General features: G+C 50.3%; 2 protein-coding genes across 3 annotated transcripts; one reads left to right on the top strand and one right to left on the bottom strand.

Annotated features, from left to right (window-relative positions):
- The first annotated feature begins 15 nt into the window (after positions 1-15).
- CUNH6orf136 (chromosome unknown C6orf136 homolog) lies at positions 16-5481 on the top strand. Its single transcript, XM_033219606.1, is given in 8 exon segments — positions 16-246; positions 249-432; positions 435-787; positions 2091-2492; positions 3399-3487; positions 3675-3875; positions 5030-5099; positions 5184-5481. Coding segments are annotated over 8 exon segments (1488 nt in total). The 5' UTR covers positions 16-171; the 3' UTR covers positions 5298-5481.
- A 24-nt stretch (positions 5482-5505) lies between these two features.
- DHX16 (DEAH-box helicase 16) lies at positions 5506-26247 on the bottom strand. Of its 2 annotated transcripts, XM_033219567.1 has the most exons (21): positions 25793-25934; positions 25618-25673; positions 24149-24396; positions 23903-24065; positions 23507-23563; positions 17955-18209; positions 17548-17751; positions 17278-17469; positions 15382-15492; positions 15097-15212; positions 12775-12985; positions 12479-12577; positions 12215-12367; positions 9386-9526; positions 9030-9192; positions 8824-8942; positions 8631-8698; positions 7868-8030; positions 7608-7769; positions 7139-7312; positions 5506-5751 (listed from the first exon to the last, which is right to left on the bottom strand). In XM_033219567.1, exons 5-21 carry the CDS (start codon positions 23531-23533, stop codon positions 5623-5625), a joined length of 2487 nt encoding a protein of 828 aa, XP_033075458.1. In that variant the 5' UTR covers positions 23534-23563; positions 23903-24065; positions 24149-24396; positions 25618-25673; positions 25793-25934; the 3' UTR covers positions 5506-5622. The 2 variants fall into 2 exon arrangements, with proteins under 2 accessions (XP_033075458.1, XP_033075457.1); XM_033219566.1 differs by lacking the exon at positions 25618-25673 and having other exon boundaries at positions 25793-26247.
- Positions 26248-26458: the final 211 nt, after the last annotated feature.

Consider the following 26458-nt stretch of genomic DNA (forward strand, 5'->3'; position numbering starts at 1 on the left):
CCCGCAGTGCGCAAGCGCGCGACATCTCCGTTTCCCTCCCTCAGCCCCTTCCCCCCCTCCCCCCCCCGTCCCGGCCTCCTTTCCCCTTCACGAAGCGGCTCCGGGCGCGCTCACCCCTGTGAGGAGGCCGGAGGCCGGACTCAGAGGCTCCCTCTCCACTCCCGGAAGATCATGTACCAGCCCAGCCGGGGTGCGGCCCGGCGTCTCGGCCCTTGCCTCCGCGCCTACCAGGCTCGACCCCAGGTGAGAGCTAAGCAGAAGCTGGAGGGAGGAGAGGGGGCGGGGAGAGACCCTCCTCAGAGCCGGTGCGTGGGGCGGAGCGCGCGCTGGGTTCCGCGCAGGCGCAGAGACACCCACCGCCCCTTCCCACCTGTGCCCTGCAGCGCGTGGACGGGCTAGGGGTCGCGGGAGCGGGAGGGATTCACTGCCGGCCTGGGGCGTAAGGACTTCGGTCCTCCCAGGTTTGAGGGCGGACAGACGGGGTCAAGGCCAGGCAGCGGGGCGCGTCTGCGTTGCGCCCGACTCTCCGCGGTTACCTGTGCCTAGAGGTGATTTGAAGGGCAGGGGCGGAGAGATTCGCAGCCCGGCCTCGGCGCCGTTCCGGAGTTCCTCGGCCCAGACCAGACCCGCGGGGCGCCTTCAGCAGCCCGCGCGTCTTGCACTCGGAGAGCGGTCCGGGCAGGAAGGCCGGCCAGTGTGCACCCGCTTCGGGCCCCTGCGCCGGGGCTGGCAAGATGGCCACGCCCCCAGCAGAGACGGCGCCTCTGGGACACCGTTGGGGACCGAGGTACCCGAGCGGGCCGCCCGCCTTCCCTGGAGTGAGACGGTCCCCTGGGTGGTTCCTTGGGAGCGGAGGGACTCGGGTGAGGCCTGACTTTGGGTGACCTCCCCTTGCAGTTTCAACGTCGGTAAACCCAGGAGAATGAAGGCCAGCCTTTAACTGTCTCCTGAGGTTGTGTCTGTCATTAAAGGGGCCCAAAATGATAATAGCTTCCATTTATGTACTGCTTTCTAGGTCGCTACGTTTTGTTTACATTCATTATTTCATATAGGCCTCATAACTCAGTGAGGTTTTATTGTCCTGGTTTATAGGACATTTGTAGGAAGCGGAGGCATAGGGAATGAGAATGCCTGAAGTTACATGATAGAACTAGAATTCAGATTCCTAGCTTCAGCTGGATATTCTTTTTTCTCTGTACATTTGCCTCGCACACTTAATCATGGAGACGTACAGGCCACAGCATTTAATCCACAGTACAATAAAACCTGTTATTCGTTCACTCATCAAGTATGTATTACATGATTCTTGAGATAAGAGAGGTGAAACTGCCCCCAGTTTTGGAATCTTTTTTTTTTTTTTTGAAACGGAGTCTCGCTCTGTCAACCAGGCTGAAGTGCAGTGGCACCATCTCGGCTCACTGAAACCTCCGCGTCCTGCGTTCAAGCGATTCTTCTGCCTCAGCCTCCCGAGTAGCTGGGACTACAGGCACGAGCCACCACATCCGCTCATTTTTTTGTATTTTTAGTAGAGACGGGGTGTCACCATATTGGCCAGGCTGGTCTCGAACTCCTAGACCTCGTGTTCTGCCCGCCTCGGCCTCCCAAAGTGCTGGGATTACAGGTGTGAGCCACCACGCCCAGTCCAGTGTTGGAATCTTAAGGAATTCTGGCCGGTCGCGGTGGATCACGAGGTCAAGAGATGAAAACCATCCTGGCCAACATGGTGAAACCCCATTTCTACTAAAAATACAAAAACTAGCTGGGGGTGGTGGCGCTCGCCTGTAGTCCCAGCTACTCGGGAGGCTGATGCAGGAGAATCACTTGAACCCGGGAGACAGAGTTTGCAGTGAGCTGAGATTGCACCACTGCACTCCAGCCTGGCGACAGAGCGAGATGCCATCTCAAAATAATAAAATGGTTTCCTCCTGTTTTCAGTAGAGATGGAGATGAATCCATCCCTTTTTTCCTATAGTAATTCCATCCATTCTGTCAGGAGGAATAGGTATTGGAAGCCTGTTGAGCATCCAAGGGATGAAGGGGTGTTAGGCAAGTGGATTCTTATCTTTTTCCCTTTTGTTCTGTCTCCTTAGGACCAGCTTTATCCAGGGACTCTACCATTCCCACCCCTTTGGCCCCACTCCACGACAACCACTTCCCCATCTTCTCCTCTACTCTGGTCTCCCCTGCCTCCGCGCCTTCCCACCCAGCGTCCTCCCCAGGTTCCCCCACTACCTCTCCCTCAGATCCAGGCCCTCAGCTCAGCATGGGTGGTTCTCCCTCCAGGAAAGGGGGAGGAGGGACCAGGACCTGAGTTGCATAGCGGCTGCCTGGACGGGCTTAGAAGCCTTTTTGAGGGACCTCCCTGCCCCTATCCTGGGGCTTGGATACCTTTCCAAGTCCCTGGAACTGCCCACCCTTCCCCTGCCACCCCATCAGGAGATCCTAGTATGGAGGAACATCTGTCTGTCATGTATGAGAGACTGAGACTAGAGGTAAGTCAGTGCAAAAGTGGCCTTCATCTACAGTGGGAAGGGATGTCAGTAATCCTTGGAGGTAGGGGGTTAGTCAACTGGATTCTTTTTTGGAACCATGAGGCAGGCATAGAAATGTATTATAAACGTTTTCCTGAGAAAATGATGTTCCAGCCAGGCACAGTAACTCGAAGTGCTGTAATCCCAGCACTTTTGGAGGCTGAGGCAGGTGGATCATCTGAGGTCAGGAGTTCAAGACCAGCCTGGCCAACATGGTGAAACCCCATCTCAACTAAAAATACAAAAAAATCAGCCAGGCATGGTGGCAGACACCTGTAATCCCAACTACTCAGGAGGCTGAGGCAGGAGAATCACTTGAACCCAGGAGATGCAGTGAGCTGAGATAGCGCCATTGTACTCCAGCCTGGGCAACAGAGTGAGACTGTGTCTCAAAAAAAAAAAAAAAAGAGAAAATGTTCTTCATTTTGGGTTAAGGGAGGTTAATCATGGGATGAGATCTTTCATTCCAAGACGGGAGTAAGGAGGCCTTAAAAATAGAAAACTGGGCATGGCACAGTGGCTCACGCTTATAATCCTAGCACTTTGGGAGGCCGAGGCAGGCAGATCACGAGGTCAGGAGTTCAAGACCAGCCTGGCCAACACAGCGAAACCCCATCTCTACTAAAAATACAAAAATTAGTAGCTGGGCACAGCAGGTGCCTGTAATCCCAGCTACTCGGGAGGCTAAGGGAGGAGAATCGTTTAAACCTGGGAGGCAGAGGTTGCAGTGAGCCAGGATCACACCACTGCACTCCAGCCTGGGTGACAGAGCTACACTCTGTCTCAAAAAAAAAAAAAAAATAGAAAACTGAAAAATAGGATTATCTTTTCTTTCCCACTGGGTTGATGCCATCTTCTTCCACCTAGCTTCCCAAGCTCTTCCTTCAGTCCCACGACTACAGTCTGTATTCCTTGGATGTGGAATTCATCAATGAGATCCTCAACATACATACCAAGTGAGAATTGGGGAACAGGTAGGGCCTTGGGGAGGAAAAGCACCCAAAGCTATACACATGACCCTTTCCACTTCCCAGAGAAGTTCCTAGATTGCTTCTCACAGCTCTTCCCCATTTCTTAGACAGAAGCCAGTTTGTTTTTCTAATTCTGCCATCATGAGCTTTCTTTCCCATCCCTTCTTCACAGGGGCCGGACGTGGTACATTCTTTCACTGACCCTCTGCCGTTTCCTGGCCTGGAATTATTTTGCACACCTTCGTTTGGAGGTTCTACAACTGACCCGCCACCCTGAGAATTGGACCCTGCAAGCACGGTGGCGGCTCGTAGGGCTGCCTGTCCACTTGCTCTTTCTGCGGTTCTACAAGCGTGAAAAAGACGAACTTTACCGGTAAGAGAGAAATGAAAAAGGACCCAAACTATAATCAGTTCCCTCTTTTTTTTTTTTTCTTTTGAGACGGAGTCTCACTCTGTCACCCAGGATGGAGTGCAGTGGCGTGATCTCAGCTCACTGCAGCCTCTACCTCCCGGGTTCCAGCGATTCTCCGGCCTCAGGCTCCTGGGTAGCTGGGATTACAGGCGCCCCACCACACCTGGCTAATTTTTGTATTTTTAGTAGATACGGGGTTTCACCATGTTGGCTGGCTGGTCTCGAACTGACCTCAGGTGATCTGCCTGCCTTAGCCTCCCAAAGTGCTGAGATTACAGATGATCTAGTCTCCCAGACAACCCTTGACCTATCCTGACTTGACTGTATAAGGACAGGGATCTTGTTTAGTTTATGTTAATGTTAAAAAAAAAAAAATGAGAGGCTGAGTATATTAGAAAAACCTCTGAGCTTCAGTTTCTTCCTATACAGTGCCTAGCATATGGTAGGTACTCAAATACTTACTGAACAGGCTGGGTGTGGTGGCTCACACCTGTAATGCCAGCACTTTGGGAGGCTGAGGCAGGCAGATCACTTGAGGTAAGGAGTTGGAGACCTGCCTGGCCAACACGGTAAAACCCAAAAAATACAAAAATTAGCCAGGTGTGGTGGTGTGCACCTGTAGTTCCAGGTACTTGGGAGGCTGAGATGGGAGAATTACTTGAACCCAGGAGGCAGAAGTTGCAGTGAGCCGTGATCACATTACTGCACTCCAGCCTGGGTGAGAGTGAAACCCTGTCTCACACACACACACAAAAAAAGTACTGAACAAATGAAAAGTCCTGTCTCTTACGTTGAGTCTTACAACCTGGTAAATTTCTGCCTGGGAGTATAATCGCAATAAAATGTTAGGCTCAGCCACAAACATTGGATATAAGTTTTTAAACCAGCAGTTCCCAAACTGCTGCACGGTAGAAATGCCCAAGGATCGTTAAAAAATATTGATGCCAAACACTGATTTAATTGAGACGGCACAACCTAAGCACTGAGATGTTTGTAAGTTGCCCAGGTGATCTAATATGTAGCAGAATTTAGAGACTACTCGTTTAAACAAATGCTTGAATTCAGCTTTGGGACCAGTCACCTTCTCCCTCAGTAAGCCTCCCTGTATTCCCCAGGACCTATGATGCCTACTCCACTTTCTACCTGAATTCCAGTGGCCTCATTTGTCGCCATCGTCTAGATAAAGTGAGTCCTAGGTAGGGCTGGGTGGGGTGAAGGGTAGAACATCTGTGTGCCTCCCCCAACTGGCATTAACCTTTCTCCTTGCAGCTGATGCCTTCACACTCACCTCCAACGCCTGTGAAGAAGCTGCTAGTGGGAGCCCTGGTGGCCCTGGGGCTGTCAGAGCCAGAACCTGATTTAAACCTGTGTTCCAAGCCCTGATCCTTGACCTTTGAGTGGGGGCAGCACTGAGGACTGCTAAGCCCAAGAGAAGGAGGTGGAGGCAGCCAAGAATCTCAGGAGCCAGCTTCCTCTCTTTTCTCTCCTTCCTTCCTTTCCATCTCATGCTGTGTAAAGCTGCTCTGTAATTTAACTTGTAAATAATAAAGTTTAACTGACTATATGAGATAGAATTTCATATATCACTTTCTCTAGATCCCAAATATTCCCACAAGCTTTATTCCAAAAATAATTTTATTTAATAGGTATTAAATAATGTATAGAAGGAAAAGGAGCTGGTGTCACAGGTTCTGTTTACGTCCTTCTCTTACCCTAGCTCTTCTCGTGTTTTGCCTATTTTTTTGGGCATTTTCTTAGCATGGGGATCTTCTAGCTCCTTGGCCTTATAATAATGGGGAGCCACCTCCAGAAGCCAACTGCTCTCAATCTCCAGTACCTAGGAGGAGAGAGAAAAGATCAATGGAGTTCCCTTCTTTCCAACATAGATCTTTTGTTGTTATTATTTTTTTCTTAAATTGAAACAGGGTCTTGCTCTGTTGCCCGGGCATGGCTCACTGCAGCCTCGACCTCCCAGGCTCAAAGCAGTCCTTCTGCCTCAGCCTCCCAAGTAGCTGAGACTACAGGCACACATCACAGTGCTCCATTAATTTTTTGTATAGATGGGGTCTCAGTATGTTGCCTGGGCTGATCTTGGCCTCCCAAAGTGCTGGGATCCTGCCTTGGCCTCCTAAAGTGCTAGGATGGTTTACAAGAATGAGCCACTATGCCCAGTCCCAACCTAGATCCTTATGTGTGTGGTCAAAAGTTATCTTTCCTCTTTGACTGCAGGGCTAGGGGTAAAGGTGCCTGGCTCTATTATTATATATCCAAAGGGCAGATACACCTCTATATGTTATTCAAGATACCAAATAAGCTATTCCTAAGAAAAGTCTAGAACAACATGCCAGGCGTGGCGACTCGCCTGTAATCCCAACACTTTGGGAGACTGAGGCGGGCGGATCATGAGGTCAGGAGTTCGAGATCAACCCGGCCAACATGGTGAAACCCTGTCTCCATTAGAAATACAAAAATTAGCTGGGCGTGGTGGTGGGCACCTGTAATCCCAGCTACACTGGAGGCTGAGGCAGGGGAATCACTTGAAACTGGAAGGCAGAGGTTGCATGAGCTGAGACTGTGCCACTGCACTCCAGTGTAGGCTACTAGAGTGCGAAACTCTTGTCTCAAAAAAAAAAAGAAAAGCCTAGAACATAGACTAAGTACACTCTGTGAGACAAGAGACACTCTGCTTTGTTCATTATGGCCCCAGCACCTATATAGTAGCCATTCAAATATGTATTGAATAAATGTCTAGTTCTCAGATCTTGGAAGATGCTGACACCTGTTAGAAGGGATGTCTTTGGGCTGGGCACAGTGGCTTACAACTGTAATCCCTGCACTTTGGGAGGCCGAGGCACACATTTAAGACCAGCCTGGCCAACATGGTGCAACCTCATCTCTACTAAAAATAACAAAAATTAGCCAGGCGTTGAGGCTTGCGCCTGTAATCTCAGCTACTTGGAAGGCTGAGGCATGAGAATATCTTGAACCCGGGAGGCAGAGGTTGCAGTGAGGCTAGATTGCGCCACTGCACTCCAGCCTGGGCAACAGAGCGAGACTCAGCCTCAAAAACAAAAACAAAAACAAAACAAAGGATGTCTTTCTATTTTACCCTACCTTCCTCTTTCTGTACCAGTCCCAGCAACTTGAACCTGGGTTCTTAGCTTGTCAGGATACCATCTCTCTACATAGTCTCCACGTGTGTGGGCACAGGATGTTCTCCTCACCTGTCTCATGAACTCTTTGGTGGTCAAGACAAGTTCGTGGTAGAGCAGCCAGCGTGGCTGTTGCTCAAAGAGGGAGGAGTTGGGATGAATGAAGACCGTCTGCTGCTGTTTTACTGTGCGGTAGCCGCTCCGAGTCAACCGTGCTGTGTGGTAAAAGTACCCAGCAGTGATGGCCTAAGGAGCAGGCAGGAAAGAAAATCAATGGAAAAGCAGACATCTAGGGACCCTAAGAGCTCACTACCTTTTTAATTCAAGCTTCAGGAAAACTAGAGAGGTAAGGAATGCATGAAGAACTTCCCAGGAATGAACCTTCAGCGGTCTGGGGAAGAAAGGGCCCTGGGAGGACACCATCATACACCAGGGGAAGAAGGCATGCTCTCAGGCTGGAGGAACTGCTGCATGCCCCCAGAGAAGCTTGCTCCTGGGAAGGTACTGGGGGTGGAGAGCAGGAGGCTGAAGAAATGCTGACCTTGCGTACACGGATATAGTCCCCCTGGCAGGAACTAAGACCAACTTCCACACGTTCCAAGAGCCCTTCCAGCTGTTCCCGCACATCCCGGGCTCGGCGCATTGATCTGAACTGTACAAAGTTCTCATAGCACCACTGGGAAGAGTAACCACTCTCAGCCCACTGGGAAAAGGGTTAAAAAGAAAGGAGAGATAGTTAAGTATATAGCAGGACTAAAGTCCCCCGGTGTCTCTCATTCCCACTCACCCAAGCCCAGTGACCTGTGTGTAAACGTTTAGCAGAACCAGGTGGTCACCACCAGGGAGAAAGAAGTTGACACGGGCATTGTCAGCATGGACGACCTTGTCCTTTGGTCGGTAGAAGATGGAGTTGTTGACAGAGAGCATGGCAGCCACTGTCAGGATCTCCTCTGAACAGCTGTACCTGGGACAGGAAGGGGAAAGCATGAGTTCAAAGCAAGACACACAGGAACGGATATGGGGGAGTGGGGAGTGATCACTGTGTGATGGATGTTTCCTCATGTGGAAAAGGCTGGTTGGCCTAATGGCTACAAAGCAGCCAGCAGACAGATTCTGGCAGCAGCCTGGGGGTCAAGGAGGTAGGGGCCATAGATGAAACACAGTCACAAAGGAGGGACATCCATGGAGGCAGGAGCAGGAAACACTGGGGACCTCTGAGGCTTCTGCAGAAAGTGTGCATTCACTCTGTGCATTTGGAAAAGATCTCTGACAGCAGAGGAATGGCATTTAAAGGTCGTCCCTCCACAGCTACATTAAATGTTTTCGTTTGAAACCTTAGGAACGAGTAAGTTCCTCAAGGGGCCAGGCACAGTGGAATCAAGGATAGGATCAAGTGTCTTACCCTTGTTGGCCTCAAAAGAGGGCAATCAGAGGTATCTACTACTTTACTATGTGTTAAAGGATAATATGATGAAGAGAAAAAGACAGACAAAGAGGACACCAGAGACAAGAGGAGGCCTGGCCAGTGTGTGTGCTGGGGGACCAGGTGGAGGGGAGGGCTTACTTCTCAGAGGCTAAGATCATTTTGGACAGCATGGGGTCCACCGGCAGCTCTGCCATCTTTCGACCAGACTAAGGAGAGGAGAGAGAGAGTTGAGCCCAGTCCTCCCTCAGGTTTCCCACTACTACTACAGGGGTCCCTGGAGCCATCCTGACCCATATCATCCTGCCCCAAGCCATGCTGCCCCCCAACTCACCGTAGTGAGCTCCCCAAGGTGGTTGAGGGCTCCCAGAGCATACAGCTGCTCCAAAGCCAGCAGCAGTGTCTCATATGGTGGAGCATCCAGGAAATCAAAGTGCATTAGGTCATGGATCCCTAGAGAGAGGTGTGACAGATGGAACACAGTCCCTTCAAAGGACAGTGACTCCAGCCCCTCCCTCCTCTCTCAGGTAGCCCAATCACCTAAGCTCTTGAGCAGCAACACGACATTGCCCAAGCTGGTCCTCTGGATCTCAGGCACTGTGGTTTCCTCAAGCTCGTGCTGATAGGCCCAGGCGGTATACAGGCGGAAGCACTTCCCTGCAGCCACTCGGCCTGCCCTGCCAGCTCGCTGATTGGCTGAGGCCTGGAAAGAAAGGAGAGCAGGCTGGCTGACAATTTGGTCAGGGAAAAGAGAAAAGGCAGTATTTACACAAGAAATCTGGAAGGATGCAAACTGCTCATCCCCGTTCCCTAGGAAGCCCCCACTCTGCTTCTGAGTTGGACCTTCTCTGTGGGCCAACTCCACCTCCCCCACCCCCATGCATTCCCAGGCTGACCTTGCTGCAGGGTGTGACAGTGAGCGATTCCATGCCTGTGCGGGGGTTGTAGCTCTTCTGCTTACAGAACCCTGGATCCAGCACATAAATGATGCCCTCGATGGTGAGTGATGTCTCAGCAATGTTTGTTGCCACAACCACCTGAGTGAGAGGATATGGGGTCATCCAGTGACCCCACCTACCTAGTTACCCAGAAAAAGTAATCTTGGAAAGTTAGGAGTAGTGAAGCAATTGCAGTAAGGGGCAGGAGCTAAAGGAATTAGTATTCAAGGTCAGGAGCAGGAGACAAGTCCAAAAGACAGGGGAGAGGGAAGTGGGGGCTGGGAGACAGCAGGGCCATAGGAGGAAAGGAAATGGAGAAGAGGATTTAGGGGTTTTTTTGGGGGGGGTTGGGAAATGGGGGTGTTCAAGTTCCTGCCCCATCTTCCCCAACACTGCTTTCATCTTCACACAACACTTCCTGTAAGAGCCTCCTAACACGTCTCCCTGCTTCTGCTCCTACCCTCTGTCACATGGCATCCAGGACAGTCCTTTTAAAATACAAACCTATCACATCACTCCCCATCCTTTAGTGGCTTCCTATCCTACTCTAGAATTTAATCCAAGCCCCTTAAAAGCCTGGATCACCTACCCCGGCTGCCTTTCTGACCTCATCTGCTAGCACTCCACCACCTCCCTCACTCCTCTCGCACACTGCTTTGCTCTGCCCACATAAGTGCACTCCTCACTGGATTATTTGCATCAGCTGTTCCCTCTGTCTGGCATGCTCTTCTCACAGGTATCAGCCTGGCTCCCTCCCTCACCTGGTTTGGGTCTCTGTTCCACTTTCCCCTTACTGAAGAGGCCCTCACTACACCTCAAGAAAAATACCTTCATGCCAGTCCTCACTCCCACCCCTCAGAGTCAAGTTCTATCCTGCTATGCTACCTTGTATCTCTTCATAGCACTGGCCACAAATTGATATTATGTATTTATGCATCCCCTGTTTCCCCAATAGACCACAAGTGCAAGTTTGTTAGGCTAGGGACTTTTGTTTTGTTCATCACTGTATCATCAACCCCTGTGTACCTGACACACAGAAGGAACTCATTAAATATTTGTTGAATGAAAGTTAAATCTCTGCTCAAAATCCTTTGATTGCTACTCAGCTGTCTAAAGTCCAAACTTCGCTGGGCACAGTGGCTCATGCCTGTAACCCAGCACTTTGGGAGGCCAAGATAGGTGGATCACTCGAAGCCAGGAGTTCAAGACCAGCCTGGCTAACATGGCAAAACCCCGTCTCTACTAAAAATTAGCTGGGTGTTGGCCGGGCACGGTGGCTCATGCCTATAATCCCAGCACTTTGGGAGGCCAAGGTGGGTGGATCACCGGAGGTCAGACGTTCAAGACCAACCTGGCCAAAATAGCGAAACCTCATCTCTACTAAAAATACAAAAAATTAGCTGAGCGTGGTGGAGGACGCCCATAATCCCAGCTGCTAGGGGGGCTGAGGCAGGAGAATCGCTTGAACCTGAGAGGCAGAGGTTGCAGTGAGCAGAGTTGGTGCCACTGCACTCCAGCCTGGGCAAGAGTGAGACTCCATCTCAAAAAAAAAAAAAAAAAAAAAAAAAATTTAGCTTGGTGTGGTGGTACACACCTGTAATCCCAGCTACTTGGGAAGCTGAGGCACAAGAATCACTTGAGCCTGGGAGGCGGAGGCTGCAGTGAGCTGAGATCTTGCCACTGCACTTCAGCCTAGGTGACAGAGCGAGACTCTGTCTCAAAAAAGAAAAATAAATAAAGTCCAAACTCTCCTGTCATCAAAGGCTCTCTCTAATCTTAGCCTCAAATTGTTTTTAGCCTTGTCTCCTACTCCTTCACCATATGAACCTCCCACTAAGCCTACTAGCTCACACTGACCTCAAACACACTTTGGGCCTTCCTCTGATAACTTCTCAGCCATTTCTCTTTTTTGAGATGGAATCTTGCACAGTCACCAGGCTGGAGTGCAGTAGGGCAATCTCAGCTCACTGCCACCTCCTCCTCCCGGGTTCAAGCGATTCTCATGACTCAGTCTCCTGAACAATTGGGATTATAGGCGCACGCCACCACGCCCGGCTGATTTTTGTATTTTCAGTAGAGGCAGGGTTTCACCATGTTAGCAAGCCCAGTTTTGAACTACTGACCTCAAGTGATCCGTCCACCTCGGCCTCCGAAAGTCCTGGGACTACAGGCGTGAGCCACCGTGCCTGACCTCAGCCTTTTCTCTTTTTTTTGAGATGGAGTCTCACTCTGTCGCCCAGGCTGGAGTGCAGTGACGCGATCTCAGCTCACTGCAAGCTCCACCTCCTGGGTTCATGCCATTCTCCTGCCTCAGCTTCCCGAGTAACTGAGACTACAGGCGACCGCCACAATGCCCAGCTAATTTTTTATTTTATTTTTTTAGTAGAGACAGGGTTTCACCGTGTTAGCCAGGATGGTCTTGATCTCCTGACCTTGTGATCCGCCCGCCTCGCCTCCCAAAGTGCTGGGATTATAGTCGTGAGCCACCGCGCCTGGCCGACCTCAGCCATTTCTCTTAAAGGTCCATATCAAATCCCACCTCCTGGCACATCAAGGACTTCCCTTCTCCACTGAATCTACTGTGCTTACTTTCCAGATCACATATTTGGCTCTCTCTTGGTTCACACCATATTTCTCCTCCCTTCAGTCCCAGGGACAAAGGACTGACTGCTCCTCAGCTGTGTGCAGCAGTGCCCAGAGCTCACCTTGCATGGGGCAGGCACACAGCTTTTTCACTACTAGTTGTGGGAAGCATACGGGTGAAGAGTGTGGGTTTCTCCAACTGACCTTTCGTGCCCCAGGTGGCGTGGGCTGGAAGATACGGGCCTGCATGTCAGAGGGCAGGTTGGCATAAATGGGCAGCACCAGGAGCTCCCGGATTTTGGAGCCCAGGCGGCGGCAACGATCCTGGAGCATCTCACAGGCAGCCTCAATCTCCTCCTGGATAGAGGGTGGGGAGAGCAGCAGGGATCCCAGAGTTACAGAAGGCCAACATGCCGGCCCCGTCTACCCCTGGGATACATCATCCCCTCTCCCAACCATGTCAGGCACCTGTCCTGTCAGGAACACCAGGATATCCCCAGGGGGCTGGGTCACGTGGATCTGCAACACAGATACAACACAAGCTTCCAAGTAGTCGGCCTCTGGAGCCTGGAGAGCAGAAAGAGATGGGGTCACAGGAGGACCATCTGCTTAGGCAAACCTTTCCTCTCCTCCCAGTTCAACATATACTTTATCCTAGTTCCCCTTTGGACCTTCCACTCCATCTTTCCCTCCTTGGGATAACCTTCTCCAAAGGCCTCAGCTTTTCTGCCACAGACTTAAGCCCACCCTCCCTGAGGTAGCACCTTGGTGTAGAAGATGTCCACAGGAAACCTGCGTCCGGGGATTCGAAACACTGGGGCGTCATCAAAGAAGGTGGAGAAACGGGCAGTGTCCAGTGTGGCTGAAGCCACCAGGACCTTGAGCTCAGGTCGGAAGCGAGCAACATCCTTGATCAATCCAAAGAGAATGTCTGTGTGTAGGGTCCGTTCATGTGCCTCATCCACCATCACCACACTGGGGAGGGAAGAGGCAGCAATGAGGGAGGAGCGCTGGGCAATGCAGTATCAGATACCAGGGTTCCCTGGATGAGAGGGGAGTAACGGACACAAAGAGCTCAAGAATGACTGTTGACGGAGGGGGCTCTAAGGAGAACTCAGCCATCCCAGTTATGTAAGACCAACAGAAAAGTCAGAGGCGGCCAGGGACCCATGATCTGCAACCTATCCCAGCCTCAGCAGACAATAGAAGCCAAGATGTAGAGGCTGCACTGAGGCCAGGACAAGTTAGACATACTCTCTAGTTCAGTCAAGAGTCTGCTTAGACTCAGCAGCTGCTCTTACTAGAAAAAGCTGAAGGATATGCTTTAGGCTGGGCACGGTGGCTCACACCTGTAATCCCAGCACTTTGGGAGGCCAAGACAGGCAGATCACGAGGTCAGGAGTTTGAAACCAGCCTGGCCAATATGGCGAAACCCTGTCTCTTCTAAAAATGCAAAAAAAAAATGAGTCAGGTGTGGTGGCGCGCACCTGTAGTCCCAGCTACTCGGGAGGCTGAGGCAGGAGATCGCTTGAACCCGGGAGGCAGAGGTTGCAGTGAGCCAAGATTGAGCCACTGCACTCCAGCCTGGGTGACAGAGAGAGACTCCGTCTAAAAAAGAGGCCAGGTGCGGTGGTTCACGCCTGTATTCCCAGCACTTTGGGAGGCCGAGAAGGGTGGATCACGAGGTCAGGATATTGAGACCATCCTGGCCAACATGGTGAAACCCTGTCTCTACTTAAAAAAAAAAAAAAAAAAAATTAGCCGGGCGTGGTGGCGGGCGCCTATAGTCCCAGCTACTTGGGAGGCTGAGGCAGGAGAATGGCATGAACCTGGGAGGCGGAGCTTGCAGTGAGCCGAGATTGCACCACTGCACTCCAGTCTGGGTGACAGAGCGAGACCTGCCAAGAAGGATTCTTCTTTTGCAGAGAGGAGCAAGTTAAGCCTTTCTACTCCAACTCTCAGAGGACTCTGCATGCTCCCTGGTTTCCTCCTAACTCAGTTATGTGCATGACACCTTCTTTCTCTTTGCTTTATTTTTTGGCTTTTCTGGGTGGCAGCCAATTCCCAGGAACTCATCCTCATCTTCCCCTACCCACCTCTCTGACCTCAACTCTTTGTCCCTAACCCTAACTGTGATGGTGAAGTCCCCAGTTATTCCACAAAGCAGGCTGGCTCAATGGGCAAAAATATCTGCATCAGGCCCTCTTGCACTGGCTGGCTCTCCATAGGTACTCAGAGATTTTTTGCAAGTGATAGGAAGGATAAAATCCTATCTGTCCAATTGCTCCACTGTGATCTTCCAGGGCCAGAAATTCACAGCCTCTGAAGAGTCAAAAGGGTACATATTGTTCAGCTGGCCTGACCCCAACCCCATCACATTCATGAATCCCTTTCCCCTCAACACATGTTCAAGCAACCTCTGCTTGGCCATTTCCAGCACTAAGAGCTCATTATTCACAGACCAAGCTACCCAAGACTTGTGTGGAGGGCCAAGATCCAGAGTCCAACAACTCTGACAGGCCCTGAAATCTCCAACACTCTGAGGGTTACTCAGCCATCGGTATGAGTTGGAATCTGTCTCCCTGTAACCTCCCCATGGCTCCTAGCTATATCCTGTAGGGTTACATAAACCAAGTCTCATCCTTCTTTCCATGTAACAGCCTTCACATATTTAGAGGGAACCAGGATGCCTCTCCTGTTTCTCCCTCTGAGCTGAGCATTCCAAGTGTTTTCAAATGGTCTTCACATGGCATTTCAAGCCTCCACAGCAATGCTATGCTATCCTGGTTGTTTTCTAAACCCTGGAGATGAATGGGGAAAGAAGAGGAGGCTTTCTCTACAATCTCTTCTATCCTCCAGCCCCATCTCCGTGGTACCTGGAGGTCAGTTCAAGGACCGTTTGAATCATAACAATTTAAGAACTGGTGGATTAATCAGAAGACAATGGTTGAATTGGCTGGGTGGCAAGAAATGAGAGAAAAGCCAGAGATTAGAGATCCAGGAAAGAACTGAGTGGGAGGGAGGCGGCAGCACACGGGGAAGAGTGTGGGCAGCTCTCTCATGGGAGATGAGGGCCCTGTATGTACCTGTAACTCGCAAGGTCAGGCTCAGAGAGGAACTCCCGGAGAAGCATCCCATCCGTCATGTAGCGGAGGACAGTTCGCTCAGATGTGCAGTCCTCAAAGCGGATGCTGTAGCCAACCTGGTCAAGGGGAACCATTAGCAACCAAGTGTTGGATGGTGTGCCCTGAAAGGAACTTGGGGAAAGGTGAAGTGGGGCAGCACCAAGACTTCTGCTGTAGGGACCTGAGGGCAGTGTAGACTGAGTCATAGACCCCAGTCTCTACCCCCCAGTTCCCTAGAAATCTCACCTCATTCCCAAGCTTCACACCCATCTCCCGGGCCACTCGGGCGGCTACACTCATGGCGGCCACTCTCCGGGGTTGGGTGCAGGCAATCTTCATACCCTTCTTTGTATAACCCTGAACGACAAGGAAGAAAGAAGAGGTTTACCCTTTGCTAAATATGCCCCCTGGGACTAGGTACAATTCAGAGAAAGAAGTTGTAAAAGCCAGACAGGAGAAAAGGAGGAAAAGACAGATGCTGAAAACCAGAAAAGAAGGGCAAATAGATAGGATGACAGACCTAGGGCCCTCAAAGGGGGTCCTCACCTAGCTCTGGGTAATTAAGTTCATGGCTCTGCTAGACTTGAGCTGGAAAAGAACAGATTAGCTGAGGCAGTCAGCTAAGGTAAAAAGCAGGAAGGCTGGACACAGTGGCTCACGCCTATAATCCTAGAACTTTGGGAGGCTGAGGTGGGAGGATTGCTTGAGCTCTGGAGTTCGAGACCAGCCTGAGTAACATAGTGTGACTTAAAAATTAAAAATTTTGGCCAGGCACAGTGGCTCACGCCTGCGATCCCAGCACTTTGGGAGGCCGAGCCAGGCAGATCTCCCGAGGTTGGGAGTTTGAGACAAGCCTGGCCAAAATGGTGAAACCCTGTCTTTACTAAAAATACAAAAAAATAGCCGGGCATGGTGGTGCATGGCTGTAATTCCAGCTACTTGGGAGGCTGAGGCAGGAGAATCGCTTGAACCTGGGAGGCAGAAGTTGCAGTAAGCCAAGATCATGCCACCGCACTCCAGCCTAGACAAAAGGGCAAGAGTCTGTCTCAAAAAAAAAAAAAAAAAAAAAATTTCAGGCCAGGTGCAGTGGCTAACACCTGTAATTCTAGCATTTTGGGAGGCCAAGGTGGGCAGATCACGAGGTCAGGAGATTGAGACCATCCTGGCCAACATGGTGAAACACCCTCCCTACTAAAAATTAACTGGGTGTACAAAAATTAATACAAAAATTAGCTGGGTATAGTGGTATGCACCTGTAGTCCCAGCTACTCGGGAGACTGAGGCAGGAGAATCACTTGAACCTAGGAAGCGGAGGTTGCAGTGAGTCAAGATCACACCACTGCACTCCAGCCTGGCGACAGAGCGAGACTCCACCTCAAAAAAACAACAAATTTTTAATATGGGCATGGTGGTGTGCACCTCCCAGATAGGAGGCTGAGGTGGGAGGATCTCTTGAGCCCAGGAGTTCCAGCTTGCAGTGAGTCATGATGGTGCCACATCACTCCAGCTTGGGCATCAGAGCAAGAGCCTCCAAAATAGGGCAGGGGCCAGGCACAGTGGCTCATGCCTGTAATCCCAGCACTTTGGGAGGTTGAGGCGACTGGATCACTTGAGGTCAGGAGTTCGAGACCAGCCTGGCCAACATGGTGAAATCCCATCTCTACTAAAAAATAAGCCAGATGTGGTGGCACATGCCTGTAATTCCAGCTGCTCTGAAGACTGAGGCAGGAGAATTGCTTGAACCCAGGAGTAAGAGGTTGCAGTGAGCCGAGATTGCGCCACTGCACTCCAGCCTGGGTGACACAGCAAGACTCCCATCTCCAAAAAAAAAACTATCAAAAAGACAAGAAAATAGTCCTTTAACTTCTTGTTTTTTGGCCAGGTTGGAGTACAGGGAGGTCCACATTTACACACGTCCCACTCCACCTATCCACCTACCCATCCTTCTAACCTGAATGAAATGAATGCAGGAAGTGAGAACAGAAATGTGAAAAGGGTATGGTCTTTATTCTCAAGAATTTCACAATTTAGTGGAGAAGATGGGTAAGTGACTACTAAAAATGCAATGTAAAAGGAGCTCTGACAGGAATGAGGACATTAATGCCAGGTGCCCTGGCAAGCTGAAGGGTGAGATGACTGTACCTCCTCAAACAGATACTGCGGGATCTGGGTGGTCTTCCCTGAGCCTGTCTCGCCTTCAATGATGAGGACTTGGTGATTTGCAATAGCAGCCAGGAGCTCCTCTCGAAATGGGAACACTGGGAGGCTGCGGCGGACGGCCTGGATGGACTCTTTCTGCTGGGCCTGAGTTGAGGTGGGTGGAGCTGATGGCTCCTAAGGAAAGAGGAGAAGATGTGAGCTAAATAGCCCACTTCGGGTCCTCCTCAGAATATCTCCCAGCTCTCCTCTTACCTCATCACCCTGGAGCTGAGTGGCCCGGACAAACTCAATGGTCTCCTCCTCCTCCAGCACCAGTTGATACTTGGGCTCCTGAGAGGCAGCATCTCGGGCCCCAAACTTCAGGGATGCTGCCCCAAGCCGCGCCTCCTCCCAGCGCCGCTGCTCCTCCCCAGGGGCTCCTGATTCCTCCTCCACTAGATCCACAGCTCGGGCTGGCTACAGAGAGCGGGAATATGTGAAGACTCGAAAACAGAGGATGTCCTCTCTGCCCACCCCCCCCCCATAACTACCCCCGCCCACTGCCCACTGGGAAAGGCAAGGCAAGAAAGGGGCTGACCCAGGGGTTGCCCAATCCCCTGAAGCCTTCCCCACAATTTGTCTTGGGGACCAAGGCTGAAGCAGATGCCGCTTCGCCTCACCTGTCCTCGGGTTTCCTTGGGCATGTGGTAGCGATTGGTGGCCTCTAGCTTCTCCTGCTCCCCAGCTGCTCGGTACTCCCGGGCGAGATCCCGCACTCGCCGCTTATATTTGAGCTCCTGCCGCTCATGCCGGCTCAGCTGGACGTCCCCAAAAAGGAACTCCTCATCAGCCAGCTCCGCCTCCAGGTCCTCAAGCTTCTCTCGCTCCCGCTTAGCCAGGTACTCTCGGCGAGATTTCTTCCGCAGCTCAGGGACCTGAGTTGGGAAAGGACAGTCGAATCCTCATCTTGCTGGAGCAGCAACCCCTTTCTCTACCAATCCCTAAAAAGGAAAAATTCCCTGACAGGTGGGCATGAGAACCTAAGGATGTACCCTCTGCCTTCCCTCTGCAATGCACAACCAGAACAACGACATACTCAAATCTGGGCCCCTTTGGATGCTACATACTGATGCCACACCCTACGCTCCTGCAGCAGAATCCAGCTGGAAAGTCCTCTTGGGCAGCATTATCATCTTTGTTAAAATAGATACATTAGGGAGATGTCTGCATAGCTTTATTTTACTCTTGCCATTTTATTCGAATTAGTGGAAAGGGGGAAAATAAAAGGCTAATCCAGTATTTAGAAGCACAAGACTCAAACCGAAAACAATTCAGACAAAGATAGAAACCAGTGGGGGTGCCAACAGGAGGCAATCTTCAGCCCCAGTTAGATGTTCCTTGGTCTTAAACTGTACGACTGTAGTTTGAGGAAGAGAGAAAAAGTGATTATAAAAAGGTAGGACTACAGCATCAGAGTGTTTCTGTAAGGCAAATGTAATCAGGGATGTTTGGCTCTCTGGTACTAACCTCTCCTCACCATGCTATGTGTCACTTAGTTTCTACACATTTACCTTTGATACAAACTTTTCAGGACACATTATGGATGACAGCAGAAAACTGGCAATATCTGTAAGGCCCTTTCCTGCCAGGAGTCCTCCCACTATGACATCATCATCTTCCCTGTGATCACAACTTCCTCTAATGCAAGGTCAAAGCCCCTCTGGCAGGCGCAGTGGCTCACACCTGCAATCCCAGCACTTTGAAAGGCTGAGGCGGGTGGATCCCCTGAAGTCAGGAGTTCGAGACCAGCATGGCCAACATGGTGAAACCCCGTCTCTACTAAAAATACAAAAATTAGCCGGGCACGGTGGTGGGCACCTGTAATCCCAGCTACTTGGGAGGCAGAGGCAGGAGAATCGCTTGAACCTGGAAGGCGGAAGTTGCAGTGAGCTTACATCATGCCACTGCGCTCCAGCCTGAGCAACAAGAACAAAACTCCATGTTAAAAAAAAGAAGTCCCTCTAATGCTTTATCCTTAAGGGGCCTCGTTCTACTTAGTTGCTTGGCTTTTCTTGTTTGTTCTGTAAAGACTTAAAATGCAGTTTATGATCACGACCTAATTTAAGTACCACAGTCAAATATTCCTTCAATGGAAGAGGCAGATAGATTTTTTTTTTTTTTTTTTTTTTTTTGAGACGGAGTCTCGCTCTGTTGCCCGGGCTTGGAGTGCAGTGGACGGATCTCAGCTCACTGCAAGCTCCGCCTCCCGGGTTTACACCATTTTCCTGCCTCAGCCTCCCAAGTAGCTGGGACTACAGGCACCTGCCATCTCGCCTGGCTAGATTTTTGTATTTTTTAGTAGAGATGGGGTTTCACCGTGTTAGCCAGGATGGTCTCGATCTCCTGACCTCGTGATCCGCCCGTCTCGGCCTCCCAAAGTGCTGGGATTACAGGCTTGAGCCACCGCGCCCGGCCGATTTTTTTTTTAATATGGGTAAAAAATCAGAGCAATTTGAGCATTAAAAAGAATAATGATGTGAGATTATAAAATACTGAAAAATAAAAATTCTTGAATCCAACATGACACACACAAACAAAAAACAAGGGAAAAAAATCTGTCTCCAGTGAAATGACTGTTACACCAAACTCCTTACTCTAAAAGTTGGTATTTAAAAGGAAACAAACATTTACCCTGGTTTTTAAGAAGGAACTGTAGCTTGTTCCTAGTTGTTAAGGAAAAGCTCTTCTTTATAGACAAATTCTAGCCAATACATGTAACAGGAGTGACAGAATCAAAAAATCACCATTTTGCAATCCCCAATAAAATAACATGTTCAGGAAAGGATTACCAGTGGCTGCTAAAAGCATTTGATAAAAGGCTGTTGGTAGAAAGGATATCAATACTAATAGATACACAATTGGACAGTATGTCCCCATGATGTGACATAATATGAAGTGCACATCACCGCCCAAGAAGTGTTCCTGCCACAGCTGTTTAATCTGAATGCAGACAAGCTTTAGACCCGATTCCCGCTTTAAAGAAAGCACAGGGCAGAGAAGTGCTTAACACCATAAGATAAGGATCAGACAAATCCAGAATGTAGGACACTGCAAGGTGAGACAGAGAGAGAGAGAAACAAACTTAAAATCTAATAACCAAATGCAATGCATGAACCTTGACTGCATTGTTAGGAAAAAGCAGTTATTAAAGTTATTTTGGGGGTAATGAGGGAATCTTTGATTGTACAGAGATCTTAGTCAATACATAAGAATTGCTGTTCAGGCCGGGCGTGGTGGCTCAAGCCTGTAATCCCAGCACTTTGGGAGGCCGAGACGGGCGGATCACGAGGTCAGGAGATCGAGACCATCCTGGCTAACACGGTGAAACCCCGTCTCTACTAAAAATACAAAAACTAGCCGGGCGAGATGGCAGGCGCCTGTAGTCCCAGCTACTGGGGAGGCTGAGGCAGGAGAATGGCGTAAACCCGGGAGGCGGAGCTTGCAGTGAGCTGAGATCCGGCCACTGCACTCCGGCCTGGGCGACAGAGCGAGACTCCGCCTCAAAAAAAAAAAAAGAATTGCTGTTCAACTTCCTGACTGTGACAAGAGCATTCTGATTTTAGAGGACAATGTCTTTATCCTTAGCAGGTACATACTGATGTACTTAGAGATAAAATGCTATGATGTCTAAGACTCTTTTAAATGATCTGAAAAGAACATACCACATTTACAAAGACAATGTAAATACTGCCCACAGTATTAACCATTTTTCAAACTGAATAGTGTATATGAGTGTTCTTTGTTCTATTCTTTCAACTTCCCTATGTGCTTAAATATTTTTGTAATTGAAAAAGAAAACTTACGGCTGGGCACAGTGGCTCACGCCTGTAATCCTAACACTTTGGGAGGCCGAGGGGGGTGGATCACCTAAGGTCAGGAGTTTGAGATCAGACTGGCCAACATGGCGAAACCGCGTCTCTACTAAACATACAAAAATAAGCAGGGCATGCTGGTGCATGTCTGTAGTCCCAGTTACTCAGGAGGTTGAGGCAGGAGAATCACTTGAACCCGGGAGGCAGAGGTTGCAGTGAGCCAAGATCATGCCACTGCACTCCAGCCTGGGCAACAGAATGAGACTCCGTCTCAAAAAAAAAAAAAAAGAAAGAAAGAAAAAGAAAGAAAAATTAAATTCAGGCCAAAACAGTAACACCACCACCACTACAACTGCACTGAGATGTCTCAGAAGCCTAACCACAGTCAATTTCAGGAAGAGATATGAGATAAATTGGTCAGGAGAGACCTGGGAACCAGTAGGCCACTCTCAGAACTCCAAGAGTAGGCCAGGCACGCGGTGGCTCACGCCTGTAATCCTAGCACTTTGGGAAGCCAAGGCAGGTGGATCACCTGAGGTCAGGAGTTCAAGACCAGCCTGACCAACATGGAGAAACCCTGTCTCTACAGAATTATCCAGGCAAGATAGCTCATGCCTGTAATCCCAGCTATGCTGGAAGCTAAGGCAGGAGAATCACTTGAACCTGGGAGGCAGAGGTTGCAGTGAGCCAAGACCACGCCATTGCACTCCAGCCTAGGCAACAAGTGCAAAACTCCGTCTCAAAAAAATAAATAAATAAAAGGCCAGGCACGGTGGCTCACGCCTGTAATCCCAGCACTTTGGGAGGCCGAGGCGGTCGGATCACGAGGTCAGGAGATCAAGACCATCCTGGCTAACATGGTGAAACCCTGTCTCTACTAAAAAAACACAAAAAACATTAGCCGGGCATGGTGGCGGGCGCCTGTAGTCCTAGCTACTCAGGAGGCTGAGGCAGGAGAATGGCATGAATCCAGGAGGCAGGGCTTGTAGCAAGCCAAGATCACACTACTGCACTCCAGCCTTGGGGACAGAGAGAGACTCCATCTCAAAAAAATAAAAATAAATAAATAAAATTTAAAAAGTAAAAAGGGCCTGGCGTGGTGGCTCAGGCCTGTAATCCCAACACTTTGGAAGGCCAAGGCGGGCAGATCACAAGGTCAAGAGATCAAGACCATCCTGGCCAACATGATGAAACCCCCTCTCTACTAAAAATACAAAAAACTAGCCGAGTGTGGTGGTGCGGGTCTGTAGTCCCAGCTACTTGGGAGGCTGAGGCAGGAGAATCGCTTGATTCCTCCACCAGGGAGGCAGAGGTTACAGTGAGCTGAGATCACGCCACCACACTCCAGCCTGGCAACAGAGACTCCACCTCAAACATAAATAAATAAATAAAAATAAAAAATAAAACAAAACAAATAAATAAAAAGAAGGCAGGGCACGGTGGCTCACGCTTGTAATTCCAGCTCTTTGGGAGGCCAAGGTGGGTGGATCACAAGGTCAGGGGTTCGAGATCACCCCGGCCAACATGGTGAAACCTCGTCTCTACTAAAGATAAAAAAAATTAGCCAGGTGTGGTGGTGTGCTCCTATAATCCCAGCTACCCGGGAGGCAGAGGATGCAGTGAGCTGAGATTGTGTCATTGCACTCCAGCCTGGGTGACAGGACAACGTGTGCCCCTCTCCATTTCAAAAAAAAAGAAAAAAGGTAAGAAAAAAAAAGAGGAGCTCCAAGTGTCTCAAAATTCTATTGGGGAATCTAAGTGTGACTTTACTTGACAAGACCAAGCCTTTGGAAAACAGCTTACCCTACCTAGTTTCATACCACAAAAAGTCCAGTTTATGAATTATGAGCGCTCTGCCCCTGTCCAGTGAGAAGACACAGGGAGATCACAAAGCCACATAAGGGGTGCAGGAATTAGGTGGTGGGAAGGTATTCGGAGATGGTGTGCCTAAGCTGAATGGTTAGCACATTCCTGTACAGTGGGACTGCTGCCCTGCCCTTGTCCTCCAGCAACCTTCTTGACAACATTCCAGCTGCCTCACATCTCATTAGGACTCGGGAATAGGGAAAGCTCACGATTTCATTCACTAATAAGAGTATATTTGATCCTAAAGTTAACAGTCAAGGAGGACTTATGGGTAGCCTCCTTCCCCCTACAACTTAAGAGGGTTCCTTCCCTCGACAATATAAGTCTGTCCTCAGCTGGCTCCTGACAACCAAGCCCCTCCTCTAGAGACCTGACCACTCCATCAGCATCCACACCGTGCTTCCTCTGTATTCTCTCTCCCTATACATAACCACTCTATCAGAAGGTCTTCCCTTTTGTCTTCTGATCTTGGCTCCCTGGGCCCTGGGACTCACCATGGCCTTCCGGTCTTCCTCGGCCATCTTGAGGCGCTTCTGAGCCTCTTCATAAGCCTAGAAAAAAAAAAAAACAAGAATGGAGGGGTGTGAGGCCAAAGAGCCCCCACACTGACAGCTGCTCCTCTCCAGAATCACAAGGATCATTCAGATGTACCCTAACACAAAAAATGTCCCCTCTCAGTGAGGAATCTGTATGATTGCAGGTACAGTAGAGAGTTGCCTTAGCCACAGGATGCACAGGGCTTCTCTCACCACATCTCTCACCAGAGAGGTGAACATCTCACTAGAGAAAGCCCCTTGTCTTCCCAGAGATCACCATCTCTGCAATCACAGCCAACCTCAGATTTCACCCTGGGATCTTGGGGATTTACAGAACGTGCTGCTCCTATTCACCTTCTTGTCTGACCGCTCCAGGACATTTCGAGTCCGATCCTTGTCCCGCTGTCGAACCCTCTCAGCAAAGGCATCACGCTCCTCCAGGTCCTGAAGGCGCTCACGCTCTGTCCGTTCCCACTCATCTTCTGACTCTGGCTTCTCTGTCTGCTGTTTACTCCCCCTGCAGCCCATTCAGGGGATTAAATAAGGGCATCGAGAACACTTCAGCCTGCCCCATCCTCTCTCGCCCTGCTTCTGACTTACCCTGTTTTCTTCTTCCCTTTCTCAGAAGCCTCTTCCTCCTCTTCTTCCTCCTCTTCCTCACGCTTCTTCCTGAGGTGTTTCCGCTTTTTACGTTTCTTCTGGAGGCTGCTTCCAGCCCTATTCACAGTCTCCTCACTGCTCTCTTCACTGTCTTCCAACAACCTATAAGATTGGTTCTTCTCCAGCAGGGCTCGGGCCTCTCGCTCTGCTGCCCGCGCTGGTTTTTCTACCACTGCCTTTCGTGGTACCTGTCAGTAGAGGAGAAGATAAGGAGGTCTGAGCAACTCCTGATCTCTGCTCTCCCACTTAGCTCTAGCTCTGTTCCTAACTTAAGCAATTACTTAGTCTCCCCCTGCCCACCGAGATGGAGTCTTGGTCTGTCACCCAGAGCTGGAGTGCAATGGCATGATCTCAGCTCACTTCAACCTCCACCTCCTAGGTTCAAGCAATTCTCCTGCCTCAGCCTCCCAAGTAGCTGGGATTACAGGCACCTGCCACCATGCCCGACTAATTTCTGTATTTTTAGTAGAGATGAGGTTTCACCATGTTGGCCAGGCTGGTCTCGAACTCCTGACCTCATGATCCAGTTGCCTGGGCCTCCCGAAGTGCTGGGATTACAGGCGTGAGCCACTGCACCCGGGCAAAATTACTTAGTTTTAAACCAGCTAACCAACCTTCATTCTTTCTTCCTCATGGCTTCACCCCATGTTTATCATCCTGAATGGGGCCCACAGCTTTTTGGTTTTTTTTTTACAGACAGGGTTTCACTCTGTCCCTCTTGGGCTCAAGTGATCCTCCCACCTCAGGCTCCTAAGTAGCTGGAAACACAGGTGCACACTACAACGCCCAATTAATGTTTAATTTTTTTGTAGGGAGGTTTCACCATGTTGCCCAGGCTGGTCTTGAACTCCTGGGCTCAAGTGATCCTCCTGCCTCAGCCTTCTGGGGTGCTGGGATTACAGGTGTCAGCCACTGCACCCGACCCCCTCTGTTAATTAAACGGCTGAAAGGAAGTTCAGAAGCTGAGGGGGGCCGGGCAAGGTGGCTCACGCCTGTAATCCCAGCACTTTGGGGTGCTGAGAGAGGACTGCTTGAGCTGAGGAGTTAAGAGACCAGCCTGCGCAACACACCAAGGCCTCGTCTCTAAAAAAAAATAAAAATAAAAGATATTAGCCGGGGGTGGTGGCGCACGCCCGTAGTCCCAGCTACTGGGGAAGATGAGGTGGGAGGGTCGCTTCAGCCAGGGAGGTCGACGCTGTAGTGAGCCGTGATCTTACGACCGCACTCCAGCCTGGGCGACAGGGAAAGCGAGGCTATGTCTCTCAAAAAAAAAAAAAAAGAAAGAAAGAAAAAGAAAGAAATGCAGAAACTAAGATCCCTACTGAATCGCAATCTGCATTTTAACGAGGGCCCTGGATGCATGTTAAGAGTTAGAGAAACACCGTTCTATTGCGCTTAACCCGACACACCTAAGCCCTCCTCAATCTTCTCCACTGAGCTGGGCGTCCAGCAGCTAGCACAGTACCTAGGCGATAACAGACAAAGAATAAGTGCTTGTGAACTGAGCTTTCTTAATTCCTCGATGGACCGTTAGGCCAGCCTCACCCGGACAAATCACAGGACCCCTCCCCACCCTGCCGACACCTTGTTCCAGAGTCTCAGGGCGAAGTCCCGGGCCGGCCCACTGAGATCCAAGGTATCAGTGTCTCGTAGGCGCTGCACGAACTCCTCGGCCGACGTGCAGCGCTGTGCAGTACCGATCAGGAACTGGGCGACGTGCCGCTCGCTCAGCCCCAACACCGAGTGCAGCTCGTCCTGAACCCAGCGCTCCAGCCCCGCCGGCGTCGCCATGGCGACCCACGCTCCCTGCTCCCGGCCCTGAAGCGTCGAGCAGCCGCGCTCACTTCTGGGCCGGTCGGAGGCCTGGAGCCCTCGGCTGGAGCCTCAGCTTCGCAAGACAGCTTCTTTGGGACCTCTAGGATCAATTTCCGACATCCCAAAGCCGTCGTCCGGTACCGCAGAGCCCGGAAGGGGCTGCACTTTTTCGGCCTCTAAGCACTACGGTGGCCGAGCGAGTTCAAACTTGGCGGAACCATACCTGAAAGTTCGGAGTAATCCTTTTTTCTTCATTTCCGCCTCTATCCAGTTTCTCTGACGCCCCCTGATGGTCAGTCCGTGAGTGCTTCGCTAACGCATTCATTCAACAAGTGAAATCAATTTAATGGACTCCTAATGTGTGCTCATTGCTTTCCGTCGCTGGAATCTAGCAGAGGACAAATCAAAAGTTCCTTACGGAATTTACATTTTGCG

The sequence above is a fragment of the Trachypithecus francoisi genome, unplaced genomic scaffold (assembly GCF_009764315.1).
Source record: "Trachypithecus francoisi isolate TF-2019V2 unplaced genomic scaffold, Tfra_2.0 Lachesis_group10, whole genome shotgun sequence".
NCBI classification, from domain to species: Eukaryota; Metazoa; Chordata; class Mammalia; order Primates; family Cercopithecidae; genus Trachypithecus; species Trachypithecus francoisi.